This window comes from Lonchura striata, chromosome 7, assembly GCF_046129695.1.
Source record: "Lonchura striata isolate bLonStr1 chromosome 7, bLonStr1.mat, whole genome shotgun sequence".
Taxonomy (NCBI): domain Eukaryota; kingdom Metazoa; phylum Chordata; class Aves; order Passeriformes; family Estrildidae; genus Lonchura; species Lonchura striata.
The window spans coordinates 22827079-22846746 of record NC_134609.1 but is presented as its reverse complement, the minus strand read 5'-3'; the positions used below and the strand labels follow the sequence as shown (position 1 = coordinate 22846746).

The 19668-nt window shown below is 41.9% G+C and overlaps 2 protein-coding genes across 4 annotated transcripts in view; one reads left to right on the top strand and one right to left on the bottom strand.

The window, feature by feature from the left end:
* Positions 1–808: 808 nt before the first annotated feature.
* On the top strand, positions 809–10427 carry SMNDC1 (survival motor neuron domain containing 1). Of its 2 annotated transcripts, none has more exons than XM_021536280.3 (6): positions 809–910; positions 1490–1609; positions 5014–5156; positions 6806–6967; positions 7798–7951; positions 8766–10427. In XM_021536280.3, exons 2-6 carry the CDS (start codon positions 1490–1492, stop codon positions 8901–8903), a joined length of 717 nt encoding a protein of 238 aa, XP_021391955.1. In that variant the 5' UTR covers positions 809–910; the 3' UTR covers positions 8904–10427. The 2 variants fall into 2 exon arrangements, with proteins under 2 accessions (XP_021391955.1, XP_021391954.1); XM_021536279.3 differs by having other exon boundaries at positions 809–924.
* Positions 10428–16426: 5999 nt separating this feature from the next.
* Positions 16427–19668, bottom strand: part of MXI1 (MAX interactor 1, dimerization protein) — a 55735-nt gene continuing 52493 nt past the window's right edge. For both annotated transcript variants that reach the window (XM_021536283.3, XM_021536284.3), the window contains exons 5-6: positions 19455–19626; positions 16427–18315 (exon numbers count right to left, since the gene is read on the bottom strand). In XM_021536283.3, coding sequence (XP_021391958.1) covers positions 18152–18315; positions 19455–19626 — 336 coding nt within the window. In that variant the 3' untranslated portion in view covers positions 16427–18151. The remainder of the gene's footprint in view (positions 18316–19454; positions 19627–19668) is intronic.

Genomic DNA, 19668 nt, shown 5'->3' with positions numbered 1-19668 from the left:
TTTCTGCATTTTAATTATCAAATCATACACCAAGACACAGAAATGTGTTTCATTCCGGGTCAGGATATTCTCGGAGGAGATACACCAAGTGTCACAGAACACAACAGATACATTTTCCTCATAATACATAAACAAATCCAATGAGTGAAGTCAGCTTCCTGGGCAGCACCATGTGCCTGTAACCATGAGGGACAGGATGTTTGCAGGAGACACTGATCCTCCTGCTAATATGAAGAAAATTTCTGGGCATCTGCTTAGTTTGCCTGGCTCACAGCCAAATGAATCACTGGCTTTCCACCAGAAATATGTTCTTTTCCTGTGAAAGGTTTGAAGAAGCCACTGAGCTTTTCTCCTCGGTTTCCTCTCCTTTTGCAGGACGAATACTGAAACTTATTCTCTTCTAAGCTGCTCGGTAGTAAGTTTTGCGTGGTTGTGATGATGATGTAAGTAGCCAGAGGGTGTTGCTGTACTTGATATTGTCAGGAGCAGAGATGTGAGTGAGCAAGGGTAGGCAGGGGCCAGGCAAAGGTCCAGACAGGGTCAGGGACCTGTGGTGCCGTGCAGCAGCGTGTGCCCCGACAGCACAGATCGTTCCCGGAGCCGGGGGTGGCCGAGGGCTGAAAAAGGAACTTTAAACTCCAAACGCCCCGGGCCCCGCCCGCCCCGGCCCCTCAGCCGCGCGGCGGAGGGCGGGGCGTCCCGCCGCGTGACGCGCGGGGCCGCGTGACGCGCTCGCGCGCCGGCAGCACACGTGACCGCTCTCGCGAGCGCCGCGCGCGCCGGCCGAGGCCCCGCCCCTGCCCCCCCGGCTGCGGCGGCGGAAGGAGCCGGAGCGCGGCGGCCGCGCTGACGGGAGCCGAGCGGAGCCCGGGCACGGCCGCGCCCGCAGCGCCGCGCTGAGACCGCCGAGGTGAGACCGGCAAGGTGAGACCGCCGCGCTGAGACCGCCGCACGGCCCCCGCGCCGAGCCCCGGCCCGCTCCCAGCGATCCGGGCCCGGCTGGGCCTGGGCAGGCCCGCGCCAGCCGGTAGGCCCGGCCCCGCCCGTTGTCCCGCGCCGCTCCGAGCCCACCGGGCCCGGCCGGGGCCGCTTCCCGGGGCCGCGGGCACCGCGGCGCTGGGGCGCACAGCGCAGTGCGCGGGTTTGTCGGGACGTGCGCTCGTTTTCTGGAGAGCCGGCGAGCTGCGGGGCTTGCTCGGGGCCCCGCTGCTCGCACGCAGTGAGCTGTGCGTGTACCACGGGCACGTGTTCAAACCTCTGTGCTTCAGGAGCCTCTTGAGAGCAGCCGGAACGGCACGAAAATTAAATGAGCGCGTATCTACAGTAAATTACTGAACAAATACTCATCATTGAAACTTACTGAGCTCTGTTTCTAACAGCTTTTTTTGTTGTTGTTGTCATTTCATCTCACTTGGACCACAAGGTGTGCTTAAAAAGCAGCAAGGCCGTTCTTTTGATGTGGGGTTTGTTATGTGTGTGTTCCTTGTAGATGTCAGAAGACCTTGCTAAGCAGTTGGCCAGCTACAAAGCTCAACTCCAGCAAGTCGAGGCTGCCTTATCTGGCAATGCAGACAATGAGGATTTACTGAAACTGAAGAAAGACTTACAGGTGAGAACTTGAGGGTAGGTGAAACATCAGGGTCTTTTACAAGTGTTTTAACTTTCCAAAATATTTGTCCTGCAACAAAAACAGACACTTGGTGGGCTAGTTACTTTCATTCCACATAGCTTGACACAGTCATGGTAGGGCTAGTTTGGAAAAACCCAAAGTATGGCCTATTTTATTTTTTTTTTATTACTAAAAAAGATGTGCTACTTTATACAGCAAACTTTTTTTCTCTAAACTTTGGCCAGAGAGGTAAAAGATATGCTAGTGCTGTCTTCACTGTGTGCTGGGTTTTAATTTTTTTTCCTGAAGAATTTCTCAAAGTCATTATTTTTTGTTTGTTTTACTAATGCTGAAGCCTGATGGTTTAGCTTACCATGATGTTCTTACTGAGTTCTCAAGTAACTTGATCCAGAACCTGCTTACTCATTAAATGCATATGCAGTGTTAAAAGCTTTGGAGTGTAGTTCTGTATTCCTTATGCATCTGAGTCTTGATTGTGTTTCTACATAAGAAAGGAATAGAGTTGTGTTTTTCATTTGTCACAAGAGCATAGTGTGTTCCTCACAGCTAAAGCCCATTTCTGGTCCTTGGGATGTGGTTTGGTGACAGGAAGGCCACCAGCCTAATTTTAAATGTATGAGTGGTCTTTTAGATTCTTGTTCATATAAATACACATTGGCATATAGCAAATCCCAGCAGTGCTGTTAAAATCTGTCATGAGAGTGCAAGATGCTGCTTCATTTCTGTTGTGGATTGCTTTAGCCATCAGGTGTAAAAATATATAAAACTCCAGTGCAAGGTTCAGTGACCACTGCTCTGTATGGAAATACCAGTAATAAATTGGGGCTTCAAAACCAAAACACAAGTAGTGCCTCCAAACAGTGATCTTTAGAGTTCCTTTTAAACTGCAAAGGCTTTGTGCCCACAAGGCACTTTATAGATCATCTGAATGTGCTCTGTTGTACACTGTTAAAAGCATGTGTATATTTTTATATTTTTAAAATGCACAGCAAAACCCATATGGGATGATATTTCCGATACCAACACGACCTCGGCTTTGATATGCAGAGATCATTGATGTGAAAGGACAACTTGCAAACTTTTTAATAAAAGCTTTCTGCACAGAATGGGGAAGATCTTTACACTTTCGTCCCCAAAAGGTTTGCTATCCGTATGTTCCACCTTGAAAATGACAATGTTTTGCAGACTTGATATATGCCAACTAAGCAAACAACTGTAAGAGTGGGTTTGATGCATCAGTGTCCCAGCTAAACAGCTTTTTGTCTGTTCAGAAAGATAGTTACTATGTTAGTGGAACATCCCTTTCTTATTATAAATACTGATGCATTTTGTATGCTTAGATGATTCAAGGTTAAATATTAGAAGAAACTGTTAGAAGTACTTAGCTTTTCAGTTTTCGGTTCACCAAAGCATTTCTAGGACAGGGTCTGTGCACCCAAGAACCAAACTTACCTTTTCTAGGATTGATGGAAGCTGTCATCCTCTGTAATTGGAGATGAGATCTGTGGGTGTTGTGCTTTGGAGTCTAGAGCTCTGTCTGCCTTTGTGAAGACCAGTTGGTCAGGAAAAATCTTGGCAAACTAAGTAGTGTTCCATGTGTGTCACACCTCCTATCACGGGGATGTGGCACCAAGCCATGTTGTTCAACCTGTTTGGCTCTACTGAGCCGCTGTGGTAGTCCAAGTCTTGCTCAGAAATTTTCTTGGAATGATCTCTTCTCTTAAAAACTTCAGAACTGTCTCATGGCTTGCAATATAATGAATGTCTCTATCTTGTGAGCTGAGCATTATGGTCTGTGGATATCAGGTGAAGATTTTTACCAAAAGTTAGGTAATTTTAATAGCCTGGTATGTAAGAGACTTTAATAAATTCAGAGGATTCTTGGTAGACTTGTCTGAAACTATTCACATCCAAGTTCTAGAATAAGCCATCCTTGAGACAAGAATTAGTCAACAGTTTGGTGTTACAGGTAGTTGCTATACCTGAAGCACTTGTTTTCAGGAGTGGCTTGTGCCTGATGGGATCTATTTGACCTGCTGAGACAGGTACTTGTCTTAAGCCATGATGCCTCCTGGATTTGCAGAATACAGCTACCTGTATGTTAAGGAATAGTTTGGGATTTTGCACCTTGGAGGGAAAATTAGGCTAATGCTGTATGTTCTCAAATTAGGTAACTTGATAATTAAAATCTGTTGTGCTTCAGCTGTAGTATTAGGAAAACGGTGAGCTAAGTAGTAGAAGTAATTGTGTGTTCCTGTGCTCAGAGTTGCTACTGATTGTGCTCACTGGAGTACTTATTAACCAGCAGCTCCTCCAAAGCAAAGAGCAAAACTTTATTAGCTGTTGGAAATTCAGACATTAAAATGGCTGCAACAGAAACAAATTGTTAGGCCTGGATGCTAGTTGTAAAGTTTATCAGATTAATGTGCATGTAAGTTTATGATGTATTAACTTTGGAAGTGCTTACAATCCTTTAGGTTCTTAAGGGATGATGAAGCAGCTCCTTTACTGCATTTTCCTTAGTCTTTGTATGCCCATAGCTGAAGTAAGATGAAATGGGGAGGAAAGTTCAGGCTTTGAACACTGTCTGTAACCCTCCCCTGACTTAAATGTTTCTTGTTTGTTAGGACTGGTTCATGCTGAGGTACTCAAAGAATTGAAGAATTTTTCTTCTTTAGGGCCAACAAAGTTTCTTTGCATTATACAGAAAGTTTATATGGCCTTTTAGGTGCTGTCTCCTTTGACTTTTAACCCTAGTGAAATCCAAGAGAGGTCTTGATTGCTTTGTCTTTAATGTAACATTTACAGGAAATTGGGAGAGGTTTTTGCAAGCTCCTGCCTGCAAATGAATAATGTATAAAAGATCTGGGAAATTCTGTTACTTTGTCATCTTGAATTAGCAAAGGAAGGCCTGACCTGAAATCTCAAAGTGAGGGAACTTAGGGAAAAACAAACACTTCTATGAAACTGACTTTAGGAAACCAGTTCTTTAGTGTGCACCTGGATGCTTTCTAACAAAATGAGAGGGCTGCACAGCTGGGAGGGTGCTCTGCCACCCTGACTTTGGATGTTGCAGATCAGCCAATGAGAGAAATGCTAAAAAAAAAAAAATAATCTACTTTTTGAAAATTGGAGGAGGGCATGGGCAGCTTTACAGCAGTAAAGTGTAGTGAGGGCCATACATATTTTTATCTACAATTGCAATTAATGAGTTTAATTAAATTACTAAAAAACCAAAGCGAGTGTAATAAACACATCAGCAATGAATATAATACAATAACTTTAAAAAAACCCAAACCAAAACCAGTAAGCTTGGGGTAAAAATATGCTTGGTAAGAGGAATTTGAAAAATTATTCTGTGTGGGTTTTTTTGTCTTTTATAGGAAGTCATAGAGTTAACCAAAGATCTCCTGTCAACACAACCTTCGGAAACTCTTGCGAGTTCTGACAGTTCCGCGTCCGCCCTGCCCAGTCACTCATGGAAGGTTGGGGATAGGTGTATGGCCATATGGAGTGAGGATGGACAGTAAGTGTAGAAAACTTCTCTAAGTTACATGACATAGTTCAATGGTAAGAGACTTTCATTCAGTTTGAATTGACCAGAGTGACTAAAAGCAAAAAGAAATTATGAAATAAATGTGGTATTAAGTGTTCTTGGACTGTTTATTAAAGGTCAGTATTTTAGGTAGCAGTGTCACTGATTACCATGAAGAAAAATTCTTGCTGTATCTCAGTTTGGGCCTCTAATTGGAAGTTAATTTTTAATTTTTAATTTAAAAAGCTGTGTTTGGATATAAAATAACTAACTATGCAATATAACTGTAGAATTAATCAACCTCTTTTGGGTTTGGTCTCTTATATATTAGCCCGTGTAGTTCTGGGAACCCAAGCAGATCATTCTGACTCCATAAACTTCGAAATTAACATTTAGAAGTTATTTTTCATACTGCAAATGTGTAACTGTTGTAGCTGTAAAAAAATAACTGCTTATGAAGGACCAGTGTTTCAATTGTTACCACTTGGAGAGTGGCTGTATTATTGGATGAATGTGCTTCTCTTAACAGTGTAGTAACCATGTAAAGATTTTGGTATAGCTGTTGATGTCTTAAGTAGAAAACTAACCTAAAAGTGAACAGTTCTTTTGTTTATTAATGAATTTTTTGTGTTAGAACTTAAAAATTGAACCTTGTAGTCTTAGGTCACCATTGGGTCATTATTTTTGGTCTGATCCCTTGGTTACAGGATCAAAGCTTGGGGAAGAGTGTCAGAGTGTTCATGGAAGTACATCATATTGGACTTTATTGTTCTGCTTTTTTTAGAAAACCCTTCCTCTGTTGCAGCATTTTTTAAGTGAGCAGTGTTTCATACAGGGCAAGCCAGACTTTTGGGTTTTTGTGTGTTTGCACCTAACTCAGCTCAAGATGTTGGCCCACTGAAAACACACAAGAAATTAATTTAGTAAATGTTAATTGGCATATTGTCTATGAAACACTTCATTTTTCCCTCTGTTTGCTCTAGATATGTCCTTTTGCCCTTAAGTTAGACACAGTTATTTTAAATATTTTTGGAAATGTCACTTGTCTTTTTTTTTAGTTTTTCCCAATTTTAGGTCAGTTTGACCAAAGTGTTTCATACACGTAAATATGACATTGACTGATTTCTGTCAAAATTTCACAATTGGCGTTTTAAATCAATAAGAAAACTTGTAAGCTTTAAAGTGTTGAAGAGGGAATGTTATGAAAGCTTCAGTTTTTCTTAATTCTATGTCTTATGGAGAAAAATGGAACAAAAGCTTTGCACTTCTGAGCTGACATTTTCTAAAAATCCTCAATGAATTCTGTGAATGCAGCAATTTTTTTTTTCTATTCCACGACCTGCCAGAACTAAAACCAAATCAGGATAGCTGTTTAGATTGGCCCCAGCATTATTCATTACTTGTGATAGCTGTGAGGGCACTGCTCATTGAAGCTAAAGGTCAAATGCAGCAGATTCCAGTCTTTGTACCTTGTCCCTTTGACCTTAAGACAATAATCTCTTTGTGTGTGTATTGCCCCTGAAAATGAAGGCTGGTATCTGCATATTTTTCACTTATTGGCATTAGCTGGCTGATGTAGGTGTTGAAGGGTTGAGTATTAAAGCTTTACTCACATGCTTACAGCCATGATATCTTTACAGGTGTTACGAAGCTGAGATTGAAGAAATAGATGAGGAGAATGGAACAGCTGCAGTTACATTTGCTGGATATGGCAACGCTGAAGTCACACCTCTGTTCAACCTCAAGCCTGTGGAAGAGGGAAGGAAAGCAAAAGAGGACAGTGGCAACAAACCCATGTCCAAGTAAGTAATACACAGATGGAAGTCTGAATGCTGCTTTGTGGGTTGTTTTTTGGTTGTTTTTTTCTTCTCCCTCAGCTATAAAAATTTAAAAATTGGTTAATGAAATAGGTGGTTTTTTTGTTTCTTTTTGTTTTAAATTTACATTTACTTAGTATCCTGCTGTGTCTAACACAGAAAGGTAGTTGTAAGGGCTGAAAACTTTTTTTTACTTTTGAAAAAAAAAAGATGGTACATCAGACATTGTTATAGATTCCTCAGTTTGTTATACCCAGTGATCTCTTCCCTAAAAGGTTGTTCTAAGGATGCTGCATTGTGGCATAGATTGACTCTTTCAATTTCCTTATCTTCACTGAAGTAATCTTCATCCTTTTCCTTCCTGTCCAATAATTTGTAGCATCAGAGTCCTGCAGACCTCCAAGAAAGTTTGGGCTTTTCACTCCAGTGGGTTATTCACACTTTCCAATCCCGAGATGTTTCTGAAGTGTAGAAGTGCTGATAGGTCCTATTTTACCCAGAAATGAACTGCACCCAATCCCATGGGTGGCTGTGTTTGTCATGGGCTCCTCAGGTGTGCCGTGTGGTTTTTATGGCAAATACATAAATTAGTAAGGTAATGCTGATTAATTGAAAGATTAGGTTTGGATTTTTAGGTTTTTGGGGATTTTTTTTTTTACCTCCTAGAAATGGTGAATGTTTACAAGTTTTATTTCTGTAATTTACTTCTGGAAAACTATTGTGCATGTCTGTTTTACAGTCAGATTTTAGTTTGTTAGAGGAAGAGGCACAAACATAAAATGTGGGGTTTGTTTTTTGTTTTTTCTTTTCTCCAGAAAAGAGATGATAGCCCAGCAACGAGAGTATAAAAAGAAGAAAGCTTTGAAAAAAGCTCAGAGAATTAAAGAACTTGAACAGGAACGAGAGGACCAGAAAGTCAAGTGGCAACAGTTTAACAACAGAGCCTATTCTAAAAACAAAAAAGGCCAGGTTTGTTTACTTTTGTCAGTATGTGAGTAGCAACAGGGCATAGATTTCTGTGCAGTACCTTGGGACAAACAAGGAGGTGTGTTTTAAAGGGATGCAACATGGGGATTTGGAAATCCTTGGGATTCTGAAGTGTGCATTTTTGTATTTGGTGCACTTCAAATGCCTGTTTTTTTTACTGGATTGTTTTAGAGGAATGCTGCTTAAGAGGGTGAGCTTGCACTTGGCTGGGAGAACTAAGCTTGCATCAATTGCCAGCAGGCGTTTGTTGGAGCCAAGAACTTGAGGGCCCCTCTAAACCTCCAAGTCTGGCTTCTTGCCTTATTTATGACCCAGCAGACACAGTGCTGAGGACATGCCCTGGAACAGCAAGTGTAGGGCAAAAAAAGGTAGCAAGGACATTAAGTCTTATTCCATTTCTGTCATGGCTTGACCAAGAGCTGTCAGTCATAATGGTAAAACTTCAATCTTCCTTTTTGAGCAATTATTAGAAATGCCCTTATGAGAGGTGAATTTTATTCCTTATTGGCCTGACTTAGGAGCTTCAGTACCACAATCATATCCAGTACTGAGGTGCCAGAAGTTCCCAGCCCCATTGCTTCATTCAGTGACACATCAAAGCTGAGCTGGCCCTTAGAAGTGTCCCCATCTGTAGGGCAAAAGTTGAGAATGTTAAAGCACTTCAGATGGTAATGATTGCTTGGGGTTGTTTGTTTGTTTGTTTGGGTTTTTTTTTGTTTGTGTGTTTTTTTTTTTTTAATATAAAATTTAATAATTTGTAGTTATTCAGAAATGGTGTTTTCTGTTTTATTTCCAGGTGAAAAGGAGTATTTTTGCTTCCCCTGAGAGCGTAACTGGCAAGGTTGGCGTTGGAACATGTGGAATTGCAGACAAACCTATGACACAGTATCAAGATACCTCTAAATATAATGTCAGGCATCTGATGCCTCAGTAACAGGTGAAAAAGGTGGAACTTCATCTCTGCAGGGCTTTACAGTTACCTTTTTATCATTATATTTTTCTAAAAGTAAATTATTTGTTGGCACATAGTGAGTAGTCCATTTTGTCACCATCACTTTGGCTTCAGCTGATTTGAGCCTTAAATCTCCAGCAATTGATTTGAACCCCCCAACTGTTAAACTTTTTGTAGCAGGTAGATTTTCATGAATTGCTGTTGCCTGTTACTTTCAAAGCAGTATTTGTCTGCAGCTTTGGATCTTTCATTTATACCAGTAGTGAAAGTTCTTTTTTTCTTCAAAAAAAATGGTGGTATAAAAAGGGCACCTTAAGAGCCTCCCTGGTTTCTGTAGTCACGGTGCTGTGACATGCTCAGCATTCCAGAGCTGTGCAGCTCTGGGAGAGAGCTGACATGTCACATGGAATCGCTAAGGAAGTTTAAATAACTCCCTTACAAATCCACTGCAGATCAGTTTGTACAGCTGTAAATGAAGGCAGAACGGGGCTGATAGGATCTTCATTACTAATGATCACTTACATTCTAGAAACAATAAATTTGACTTAATTCCAGTCCAAATTTCTGGTACTTGAATTTAAGCAGAGGAGATGCTGTTTCTTGTTGGTTGTTTTTGTTTGTTTTATAAATACTCATCAAATTATAATAGGAAGTTAATGAAATGTAACCAGAAAACCATAGGACAAGGAACTGTACTTAAGAGTCCCCACCCATCCCCAGGGATCAGAGCTGGTGCTGTGGAAAGGAGCTGTCCTGTCCTCCCCTGTAGATCTTGCAGGTGTGTTGGTACACTCAGAGCAGTGACAGCCTGTGCCCCATCCAGACAAGGAGAACCACGGCACAGCAGATCCAAATGCCTAGATCCCACTTAGTTGTGAGTGAATAAAGGTTAGTTGGGAGTTTGTCCTTACATAACTGACTGGCCCTAGTGTCCACTGTACCTTCAGCTGTATTAAAGTGCTGCTGAGCCCCTTCAGTTTTTTTCAGGAATCCATGTGTAAAAGCTCTTGCTTTTTTGTACTCTGTGATTTGCTTTCCTCTGTTCCTTGTCTCGCATTTACGGTAGTGATGCCACCTCTGAACCCGTAATGTGTTTAAAGAAGTTCATGGGTAGCCCTGTATACAATGTAGATATTATTTTTGTAAAATCTAGGGCTGAGTTAATGGACAAGAGTACATCAGCTATTTCCCCCATTAAATAAAATGTGTCTTGTCCATTAACCCTGACCATTATTTCCCTGTATATTATGTTAATGTAGCTCATTTTGTAATTTGTTAACTAGATCAGGTCACGTCAGCAATTGTTGATGCACTGATTGGTGGAAATGTCCATCAGTTACCTGAGTCACAACTCAAGCTAAACTCTACAAGCAGTAGTTTAGGATCCATACATAGAAAAAAGTTCTTCCTGTAATGGGAGAAGGTGATTTTTATGAATACAAAGTGTGTTAATTTCAGTTTTGTATGTTTAACTTTTATTAAATAAAGTGTTTAAAATCTGCTGGATATATTTGGTGAAGTGGATTTATTTATGAGGGGAGGATAATGGTAAGTCATCAGGACAGGGGCGAGTACAGCAGAATCTGCTGGACAGAGTCTAATACTGAGATGAAGTAGGTTTGCTTAATTCTTTATCTTCACTGGTAGCAGGGGGAGGTTAAATTTTCTTTTGCATAGAAAAACATCACAAGAGTAAAATAATCTGCTTCTGAGAAAGGGAGTTTGTACTGCAGCCTGCAGCTACAAACACATGTCCCAGCAGTGACATTAACTAGGTGATAGTTGTGCCACACTGACAGCTCAGTGCTGAGGAAGGTCACCTGTCGTCTTTCACAGGTGGCTGTGATACAGTGTCCCTTTCACTCACCCAAAAGGAGCATCTTGAAGTCAGAACTGACACATGCTAAAGCAGGCAGAATTGCAGTTTTCAGGAAGCCTATTCTGAGCTCCACCTGTTCCTTTAACAGAAAATGTTCTTTGGAAAAGAAGGCTCAACTCATACCTGACATGAGCTACATCTGCTTATCTTCAATGTAATAAATACAACCAATAGACCATCCCAGGGCTATTTATTGGTTCACTAACCCTGGAGAGCAATAGAGTGAGTCATCAGAACACAATGGGTGGTGTGAGTATCCCCTGCAAGGGACAGTCCAACCCAAGTTGTTTTAGCTGAATATTTAAAAAAAAATTAGCAAAACTTACACCTTTCCACTGAGTAATTTACTGTCACCCCTTGTAATGGGGCTGCCTCATGAACTTTGCTGCAAGTCTTCTGTTGGGCACTGCAAAGAAGTGCTGAAAGAAAGTTTTGATTGGCCTGAAACACCTTACCTGCAATAAGTGAAACAATGAGACCACTGCCTGGGGTGGTCCAGTCTATCAAGAGAAAACATCTTGAGAGTGACTTAAGTGAACAAAAAAGCCACCCCACCAAAACTGCTGTGTTGGCCACACAGCCACTCCTTTTTTGTGCTCTTGCCTCATCTGCAGGATGGGCCAGTTCATTGTAATCTGGCTTTGGAACACAGCCTTAGTAAAGTGGCTTGAGAAATTAATGTACTAAGAATAGATCTTGCATGAAGCAATGCTGGTAATTGACAAAACATGAAAGTTCCTTACATTACAAATTCTGAGTTGACCTGAAATGTAGCTGATGGTGTTTTAGTTGGTTGGGGTTTTTTTTTTACAATTTATTTTCCAGTTAACTGGTCTAGACAGCAAGAAGCCTGGGAACTCATGCTCTGCATTGGGCCTTAGCACACAAATTACCTACCCCAGTGCCATCAAATCCTGCGATAAGCAGGGAGTACTTAAAAACACTGAAATGACAGGGAAATGACTGTAAAAGTAAGGAATTCAAAACCCCAAGCTATAGAGATAGAAGAGATACTTGTCAGAGAACAGAGATTTGGACTTGTCAGATAAGAGTATTGTGCAAAATGACCAGTATGGGCTGCATGTTTCCAACCATTTCCTATAAGGCCTTACTTTTTATCTAGTACAGCCTCAGTCCTGTGCAAACTGAAGCCCATTGTGGGAAGTAAACCAGTATAAACCTGACTCAGATCTAGGATTGTCCCAGTCAGTTTAAGTATTCAGAAGTCTCAACAGGAGCAAACTGAAATTCTCGTGGTCATGGCAATCCCATTTCTCTTTTGACTTCCCTAAAGCCAGTGAGTGCTGTGTCACTTATTTATGTAGCTCCTTAGTCTCACAAGTTTGCAAATACAAAAAGGGACTTTACCTGAGAGGACTGCAATTCAATAGTGGAGATGTTTAGTAGGCAAAACCTACAGCAAACTTCTGTGCTTCCTCTTGAGGTTCTGCTCACCTGCACCTGTGGCAGGGTCTTGGGAAACAACCACTCTCTGCAGAAATTATGTGAAGAGTGAGAAAAGCATTTCTGGCCCAGGCGCAAGAGAAGGATCACTGCCTGGCAGCTGGTGCTGCTCTTTGTGTTGCAGTTCATCCAATCTTTATCTGGGCCCTAAAAACCTTCACTTAGATGGTAAGATAAGGAGGGACATTTGCATTGGGATGATGGTGCCACCTACCCAAGCCAGCTCTGGTTTTAAGCTGAGTGCTCTGCTACATAAAAGCACTTGCATTGCTTCTTTCTGTAAAGCAATCCCCTTTCTATACTGAACTCACCTCACAACGACTCCTTGGTCTGTACAGAAGTGCAAAGCCCTTCCCACAGTGGGTGCTGACTGAAAAGGTCTTGCTCTCATCTGTGGTAATCACATATCCTCTGAACAGAGAGAGACATATCTCTCCCAGGATTTTCCTGGGAAGCTGTAAGAAGCTGTGAGAAAACTTAGAGAAAATAAAACACAGGCTGTTTATAGATACAATTTTCCAGAGTGTGGTATTCTTAATTCACCAATAATGTGAACTTTAAAGACTAATCAAGTCTCAGCTTAGTGAGTCAGGTTATAAAAGATGCACTATTTCCTATTAAAGGCTTCTTTTTCACCTAAAGACCGGGGTCTTTGTTCCTGTCCCTGACTCAACAGTGACACTCACCCAGACTGAAAGGTGCTGCTACTTCCCAAAGAGACACTATCCATGAGGAATATGAGACATGCTGCATTTTACACCTTACCTGACTGACCTGCTGAAACTGGTATTTCCTGGCGTGATGGATACTATTTTGTACAGTTATCCACCACTCTGGGATAGAAAAGAGCTTTTGTATTTCCCCATCAAGCATTCCAGGAGGAGATCCATAACAATTAATTATTTTGAGACATATTTTTCAAAGGGGATTAAATTGAAAGAATTTCCTAACCTTAGCAGAATGGAGCATTAACAAGAGCACTGGTAGCCCAAGTCATGGCCTAGGCCTGTGTACATTTTAACTAGAAACCACAATATTAAAACCACCATAAAATGCTTTAAATTCCTTCATGGCTTATTCTGCTTTGCTGCAACATCCCTCAAGATCAAAATTAATCCTTGCTGAAGCTGTATCCTTGCTGTATTAAAATAAAGCTTCCTCACATGTCTGCAGCACAGCAGTCTGCAAGCTAAGATGTTGGATGACTTGCTAAAGGCCAAACTACCCAGCTCACCCCACCACTTGCTCCTGGCCTCACTGGGGTACTTCAAACCTAGGGGCTGATTTTTTCCAGTGTGATAAAAATAAATTGCTACCCAGAGCTTCTACAGCATGGATAATGTTGAAGATCTCTCCCAAAGTAAATTACATTTCACACCTTTGACCTGCATCAGCCAGGCCAGCAGCACCATGTGACTCAACTGTTCAGCTCCATACGAGCCCACACCTTGGACACATCCACTCTCCTCAAAGGCTGCTCAGCAATCCCTGATCCTTGACATTTTTGAAGGGATCTCAACACATGCATGTTGTGAGACAGCTCTAGTTGTAGCAGCACCCCAAATAGAGCCCCCCCCCATAAAAGGTTTGAGTACCACAGCCACAACACCAGTACCCACAGACTCCCAGTTCCTGCCTCTGCCCAACCACTACACGGATCAGTCCTCTTTGCAGGAGGAAATGAGCAGAGAAGCAGAAGCCAGTGCTGATGTATTATTCCCAGTTAAAGAACGTGCCTTTCAGTGAAATGGAAACTACATCTGTGCAGACACCACTCTCCTGTATTCATCCTCCCAAATGGCACTCAGATTTGTTGGCACATTTCAAGAAGATGTGACAGCCCATCAGTTTTTCCAGGAATTTTGTGTGGACTGGGGAACAGAGGAGCAGAAGGACAGACTCCTCTTCCCCGAGGGTCCCACAGAACAATTCAGAGATTGCATTGCTGACGCAGAGGAATTTCAGTCACTATCAAGTCACGGAATTTCTCACTCACCGGACAACGTGTCCATGGGAGAAAGCTCCAGGAAAAACAAATTGGACTTTATTCTGCTTTTATAGAGCTTTTCATTGTTATCAACCCCCTAACCTCAGAATGAAGTCCTGTTTTTTACCATTCTCTTCCAGGACGTGACCTTGATCTCTCTCTCCAATGATGCATGTTTGGTATCAGAAAAAATGCCACAAGGAAAGCTGGGTGGGGAGGAAAGAGAACAACTACCTCCAGTTAGGGCACCCAATTGATCTCACTTCCAATTGGAGATTGAAGCCAAATGTTTCACCCATTTCCCACAGGGCAACACAACAAACAGGGAACAGCGAGTACAAGAGAACAAAGCAGAAAAGCAGGAAGCTGGGGCTCACAAACAGATGGTAGCAAACAAGCAAACAAACAGACAAAAGGAAAACACAATCACCAACCCCAGAAAATGATAAGTCTGTCTAGTTAACCCCCTTTCTATTGACCTACAGATTTCTTGAGACAGACAGATGTGAGACCACCTTCATCACTGACATGCTGCTAATGGAACGGACATTAAAATGACCTTCAAGTGACAACTCGCCACAGGATAACCGTGACAAATGCAGCCAGATAGTCATCTCCACCTTGTCTGCAGACACGAGATGACATTCCATAATACACTTGTGTCAAAAGAAGGAAAATGCTGGATGGTCTTTTTAATGGGTTTGTCTGTAGCAAAGAGACCCACTGGGGATCTAATTTACAGAGGGAGGACTTGGCAGAATGAGCTTATGAGGCAGCTGTGCGTGTGTGTGCATGTGTGCCTATTGCATGGGAAAGCTGCCTCAGGAAAGTGCATCGAATTCTGCTTTTACAGGAAAAGTCACCATATTCTTGTAAAATTATAGGAACTTCTCTAAAAATTTGTCATCTTGATCACTGCAACAAAAGAGACCAGAAGAGCGAAGGGAGATTTGAGGAGGATGGCAGCTGTGTGAGGTGAGAAAAGGCAGAGTCCCCAAAGCAAAAATAAAGCAGGACAGAGAAATGTTTCCATCACATAAGAAATTATCAAAATTCTAGTTGAAATCTGCTAGCATCTGCTACAAAGAACCCACCAGGACCAAAGCAACCAACCCCAGGTCTTAGGAGATATTAGAAAGGTTCTTAGTTTTGTTTTCTTCCTCGACCTCCTCCTGGCTGGACCACTGCTGCTGGCTGAGCAGTCAGGCAGGTGGCTGGTGATGGAAGCTCATCTCCTGTGACATGTTCCCCATTTACTTGCACTTGAGATCAGAACTCCTTTGAGACCACAACACTAGAAAGGTAGGAGATACCAAACTTCCCAGAGCATTAAAACAAACATTTCAAATGCATTTATTCCAACCACAGAGATGTTACTGTTTTATACCAACTAGAAGAGCACAGCCATTTTCCATCCCTTGAGCTTCAGTGCTTCTCAGCTGTTGTACTGCTTTCCCAAGTGGGCATTTAACACAAACAGAAATAACAGAAAAAAGGAGGTGCTGGGACAGCTATGGAAAAGGGCTCATAAATAAATAAATCCAACTGGTATCCAACTGCTCAGCCCCAGCACTGCCAGTGGTCAACACTTCCAAGGAGAATAATAAATAAGTGATGCCATGCGGAAGTTTCCTACTTTTCACCACTCTACAGACTGTTTCAAGCCTTGTGTCATTCAGAGCTCATATAGACCCCAAATGTAAATCCAAGCAGCATTTTTTCTTTCAAAGCCCTTGGGCTCCATTTGTAACCTAGAGCTTAATTCACTCTGTGGTAGACTCCTGCTCCTGCCAGGTAACCTCCCAGAAAGAAGAACAGATGGACTGAGACACTGAATTACATGCACACAAGTGAAAACATGTTTAACAACTGCAACCGGATGCAAACTTAGTAAGCAAATTAATTTAAAAATAACCAGACTGGAGAGAAATTATTCATTACAGCCATGGAAAGATTATATCTCTACTCAAGCATGTGTGTTGTGCCTCTTGACACATGAATGACACATTTTGGAGAGTGGGGGAAAGATCAGAGTATTTAAACACAGGCCAAGTTATCACAGTGCTGAGCTCTACATGAGACTTGCTCAGGATGTCACTGCAGGACCAAAGGGCACAAGAAGAACAGCAGTTGGCTGAAGTGACAAGAATGACCAAGATGGAAGAACACAACTCATTTCAGATACAGAAATGTTTAATGGCGTTAAAGTGCTACTTTAATGGGGACCATATGCTAACATTTAAACACAATTCCACTGCACTGCTAAATATGGTTGTCTTTATTTTTTTACTTTATTTTACCTCTTTTTCCCCAATCCTATCTAAAACAATAAAATAAAATCTAAAGGACTGAAATTAACAACCCATTCAAATCAGCAATAAGTTATGAATTTTATAAAGCATTTTTTCCTCTTTTTTTTCTTAGTAATGAGGGGTAATTAAATTACTTAAGGATATACAAAGTTTCAAACAATGCCATAGGTGAAGACTCTATTAAGGTTTTTAAAACTTGGGAAACAAAATAATCCTGGCCATTAAAAAGACAAAAATAAAAAAGCAAAGCCCTCAAAGTGCAGGTTAGAATGCTTGTCTTGGAGAAAATTAGAAAACATTTGCTATAACAGCTCTTAACAGCACCTGCACAGATAAGATGGCAAGGCCCTTGGGAACAGGACGTGCAGTCAAAACATTACATTAACATGAGAGACGTGCTGAGCTTAACTAGGTTAACTACTGGACTGGAACTTCAAAAGTCAGCAAAGGGAATGATTCTATAAAGAAAACTGAAGAAACCCCCACCAAACCTGGCCTCTTCCAGCTTAGCACAGCCTTCATCCATTGTGTACATGGCAAAAAAAGGATCTTTGCATCTCATTGGGTCAAGTGCTTCATCAAAACAGAGATCTTTTCATGGCATAAATTCATATAAAAGACATCTAAGGTTTCATATGGACAAGCTCTAAAAAGATGCATCAGACTTGGGGTGTTTTCCCTCCCAACACATTTACAAATGTTTATCAAAAAATCACTTCAAATAAAAAGGTCATAGTGGCTCAGTATCTGGGCACGACTGTGTGGTGTGTCACCTCTCGAGTGCTGGTTTCGTTCTGCCCTCAGCTGGCCGTGTGCCTGCGAGGGGCACACATCTACCGGGGATCTGCTGGCGCTGGCACAGCCCCAGGCCTGACAGCCCACCCTGTGCTGGTAGATTACAGGTGTGTACCTCTCGCTTTAGCCACGCTTCAGAGGTACTCACTGTTTAAATGATGTCCAACAGAAAGCTGAGTTGAATGGTGTTCTCCCCTGAACATCGCCGCCCCTCTCCCTCTGGGCACAGAATGAGACCTTAATCATTATTGTCACTGTTATTCCTAGGCTACCTAAGCCTTCTTAGATTTCTAGTAATTTGTGACAGCATTAGGTTGTGGTAAACTGTACGATACAGTCCTTTCAGGACCACAAAAGCTCTTCAGAAGGGCCTAAATTAGGTTGTTCAATCTGAATGCAGTGTAAGAAATTTTGACATTTCTCAGATCTCATGACAGAAAGAGAGGGATGAGTCTCTAGTATCCTCTTTCAAACAATTTCAAATAAATTCAAAACAAATTTTTTCATCACTAAGGTCTAGATCCAGGTCCCACAGAAACAAACAGATTTCAATGACTGCAAAGGGATTAGTAGTTGGCCTAACTTTTTGCCAGCAGAAATTGGGATTGGTAACATGACCAAATGGACAAATATGGGTTTCTGGGGAGGCTTCCTTTACCCAAAGAGCTTTATATACAGGTCTCTCCAGGCCTAGCTGTCAATATGTCAATTCTGAAAGAGGATACTGGCATCTAGGACCCAGTTTGATCATCCCAGTGAAATCATTCATCCTGCACTGTTGTCTCACTTGGTTCTAGGAAGCAAATGAGAGCTTGACACTGGCGCTGGAGTAACCCTCATCACTCCCAATACTCTGCAAGCTGCTGTGATCATCAATGTCACTGATGCTGGTTGTGCTGATATTGTCCACTTCTCCATGGGAGAACTCTGTGCTTTCAACGTCCACTTCAATCTCTTCTAGAAAGGGAAATGAGAGAAAAGCACACAGGTTAGCACCACACACCCAACTGCCCCCTTCATGCCAGTGAGCTCCTGGGACTCCCCAGCACAAGGACTGAAGTGGTCATCTGGCAGGTTTCCCCTGGAATGGGATAGGCTGTGGTCATTATTTATAAAAAGACTAATACCAGCTTGGAGGGTTTTGTAGGGATTTGGCAAAGGGGCTTCACTCTTCATATGCCAGCCACACCGTCAGTGTAGTTAAGCCACCCCACACACTGAGTTTGTCCCACTACCTCTTTCTTTGGATCTCTAATACCCCAGTGTTAGAAAAAAAGAAGAAACAGACAAAATTGAGTGCAAGAGAGAAAACGGAGCATGAAGTTAACCCCAAACATGCTAGGTGCTTGACATTATATTGCCAAAGCCAGGACCACACACAATTTTAATGAATTACCATGGCAATCTGGGTTACTCTCACACATGTTCAGTGAATTTTGGAACAGACATCTTGTTTTTAAGAAAGACTTAAAAATCAAAGATCTAATTAACTAGATATCTTGGTTCCCATATTGTTCCAGGAATTTTCCAAAGGATTTTTGTTTTAAACTACAGACTTACACCCAAACTATCTGTCATTTTCCAGTCTGTCAGTAAATATCAAACCATCTATTGTGCCTAATGTTCTGTCCACTGCAGGGATATTTTTTAAAAGGAAGTTATATTAATTCAGTTAGCCATGCAGATATATCTAGCCAGTTTTGACTGAAGAGGTGAACTCAATGGGAGGTTTGGTAGGGGGGCTGGGTGATAGGTGTGTGAGACACTGGTTCCAGTCTCATTAATATCTTCTTACATTTTCCTCTTTGTGTTGCCAAGAGATTCAGCAGACCAAAAATCACAATGAGCATCTCAACTTTACCATCTCTTTCAATACCACGGAAATCAGATCAAGTTGACAGCAACAACAATTCTTCCAGACTTAGAACTCATGCAAAATACTAAACTCTCCATATGTATGTGCCTGTGTGTGAGCAGAATCAGCAACCTAAACACCAAAGGCCATGAGAAGGGGAGACTGAGATATAAGAAATGGATGAATCTCATTCTCTCACTTCAGAGTCCTGGCAGTTCCATGCTAGTTCAGCAACACCCACCTCGCTCCGAGTCCGAGTGATCCGAGGAAATGGTAGATCCAATGCTGTCCATTCGTATTCGCTCTATCTCCTGAGGACCCTGTAGTTGTTCCAGTCTTCTCTTTAGGAATCTTTGTTCTCGTTCCAGGTTCTCAAGCTGGTGCTGGCTTCTCCTCTCAGCCTCTTCAAGTTTCTGACATGATCAAATATAACTCAGTAATTGCTTTTATCATTT

Coding starts and splice junctions, on each gene's coding strand:
- SMNDC1 (XM_021536280.3), top strand. CDS start 1,490: ATGTCAGAAGACCTTGCTAAGCAGTTGGCCAGCTACAAAGCTCAACTC. Junction 1,610..5,013: donor AACTGAAGAAAGACTTACAG/GTGAGAACTTGA, acceptor TGTCTTTTATAG/GAAGTCATAGAGTTAACCAA. Junction 5,157..6,805: donor ATATGGAGTGAGGATGGACA/GTAAGTGTAGAA, acceptor ATATCTTTACAG/GTGTTACGAAGCTGAGATTG.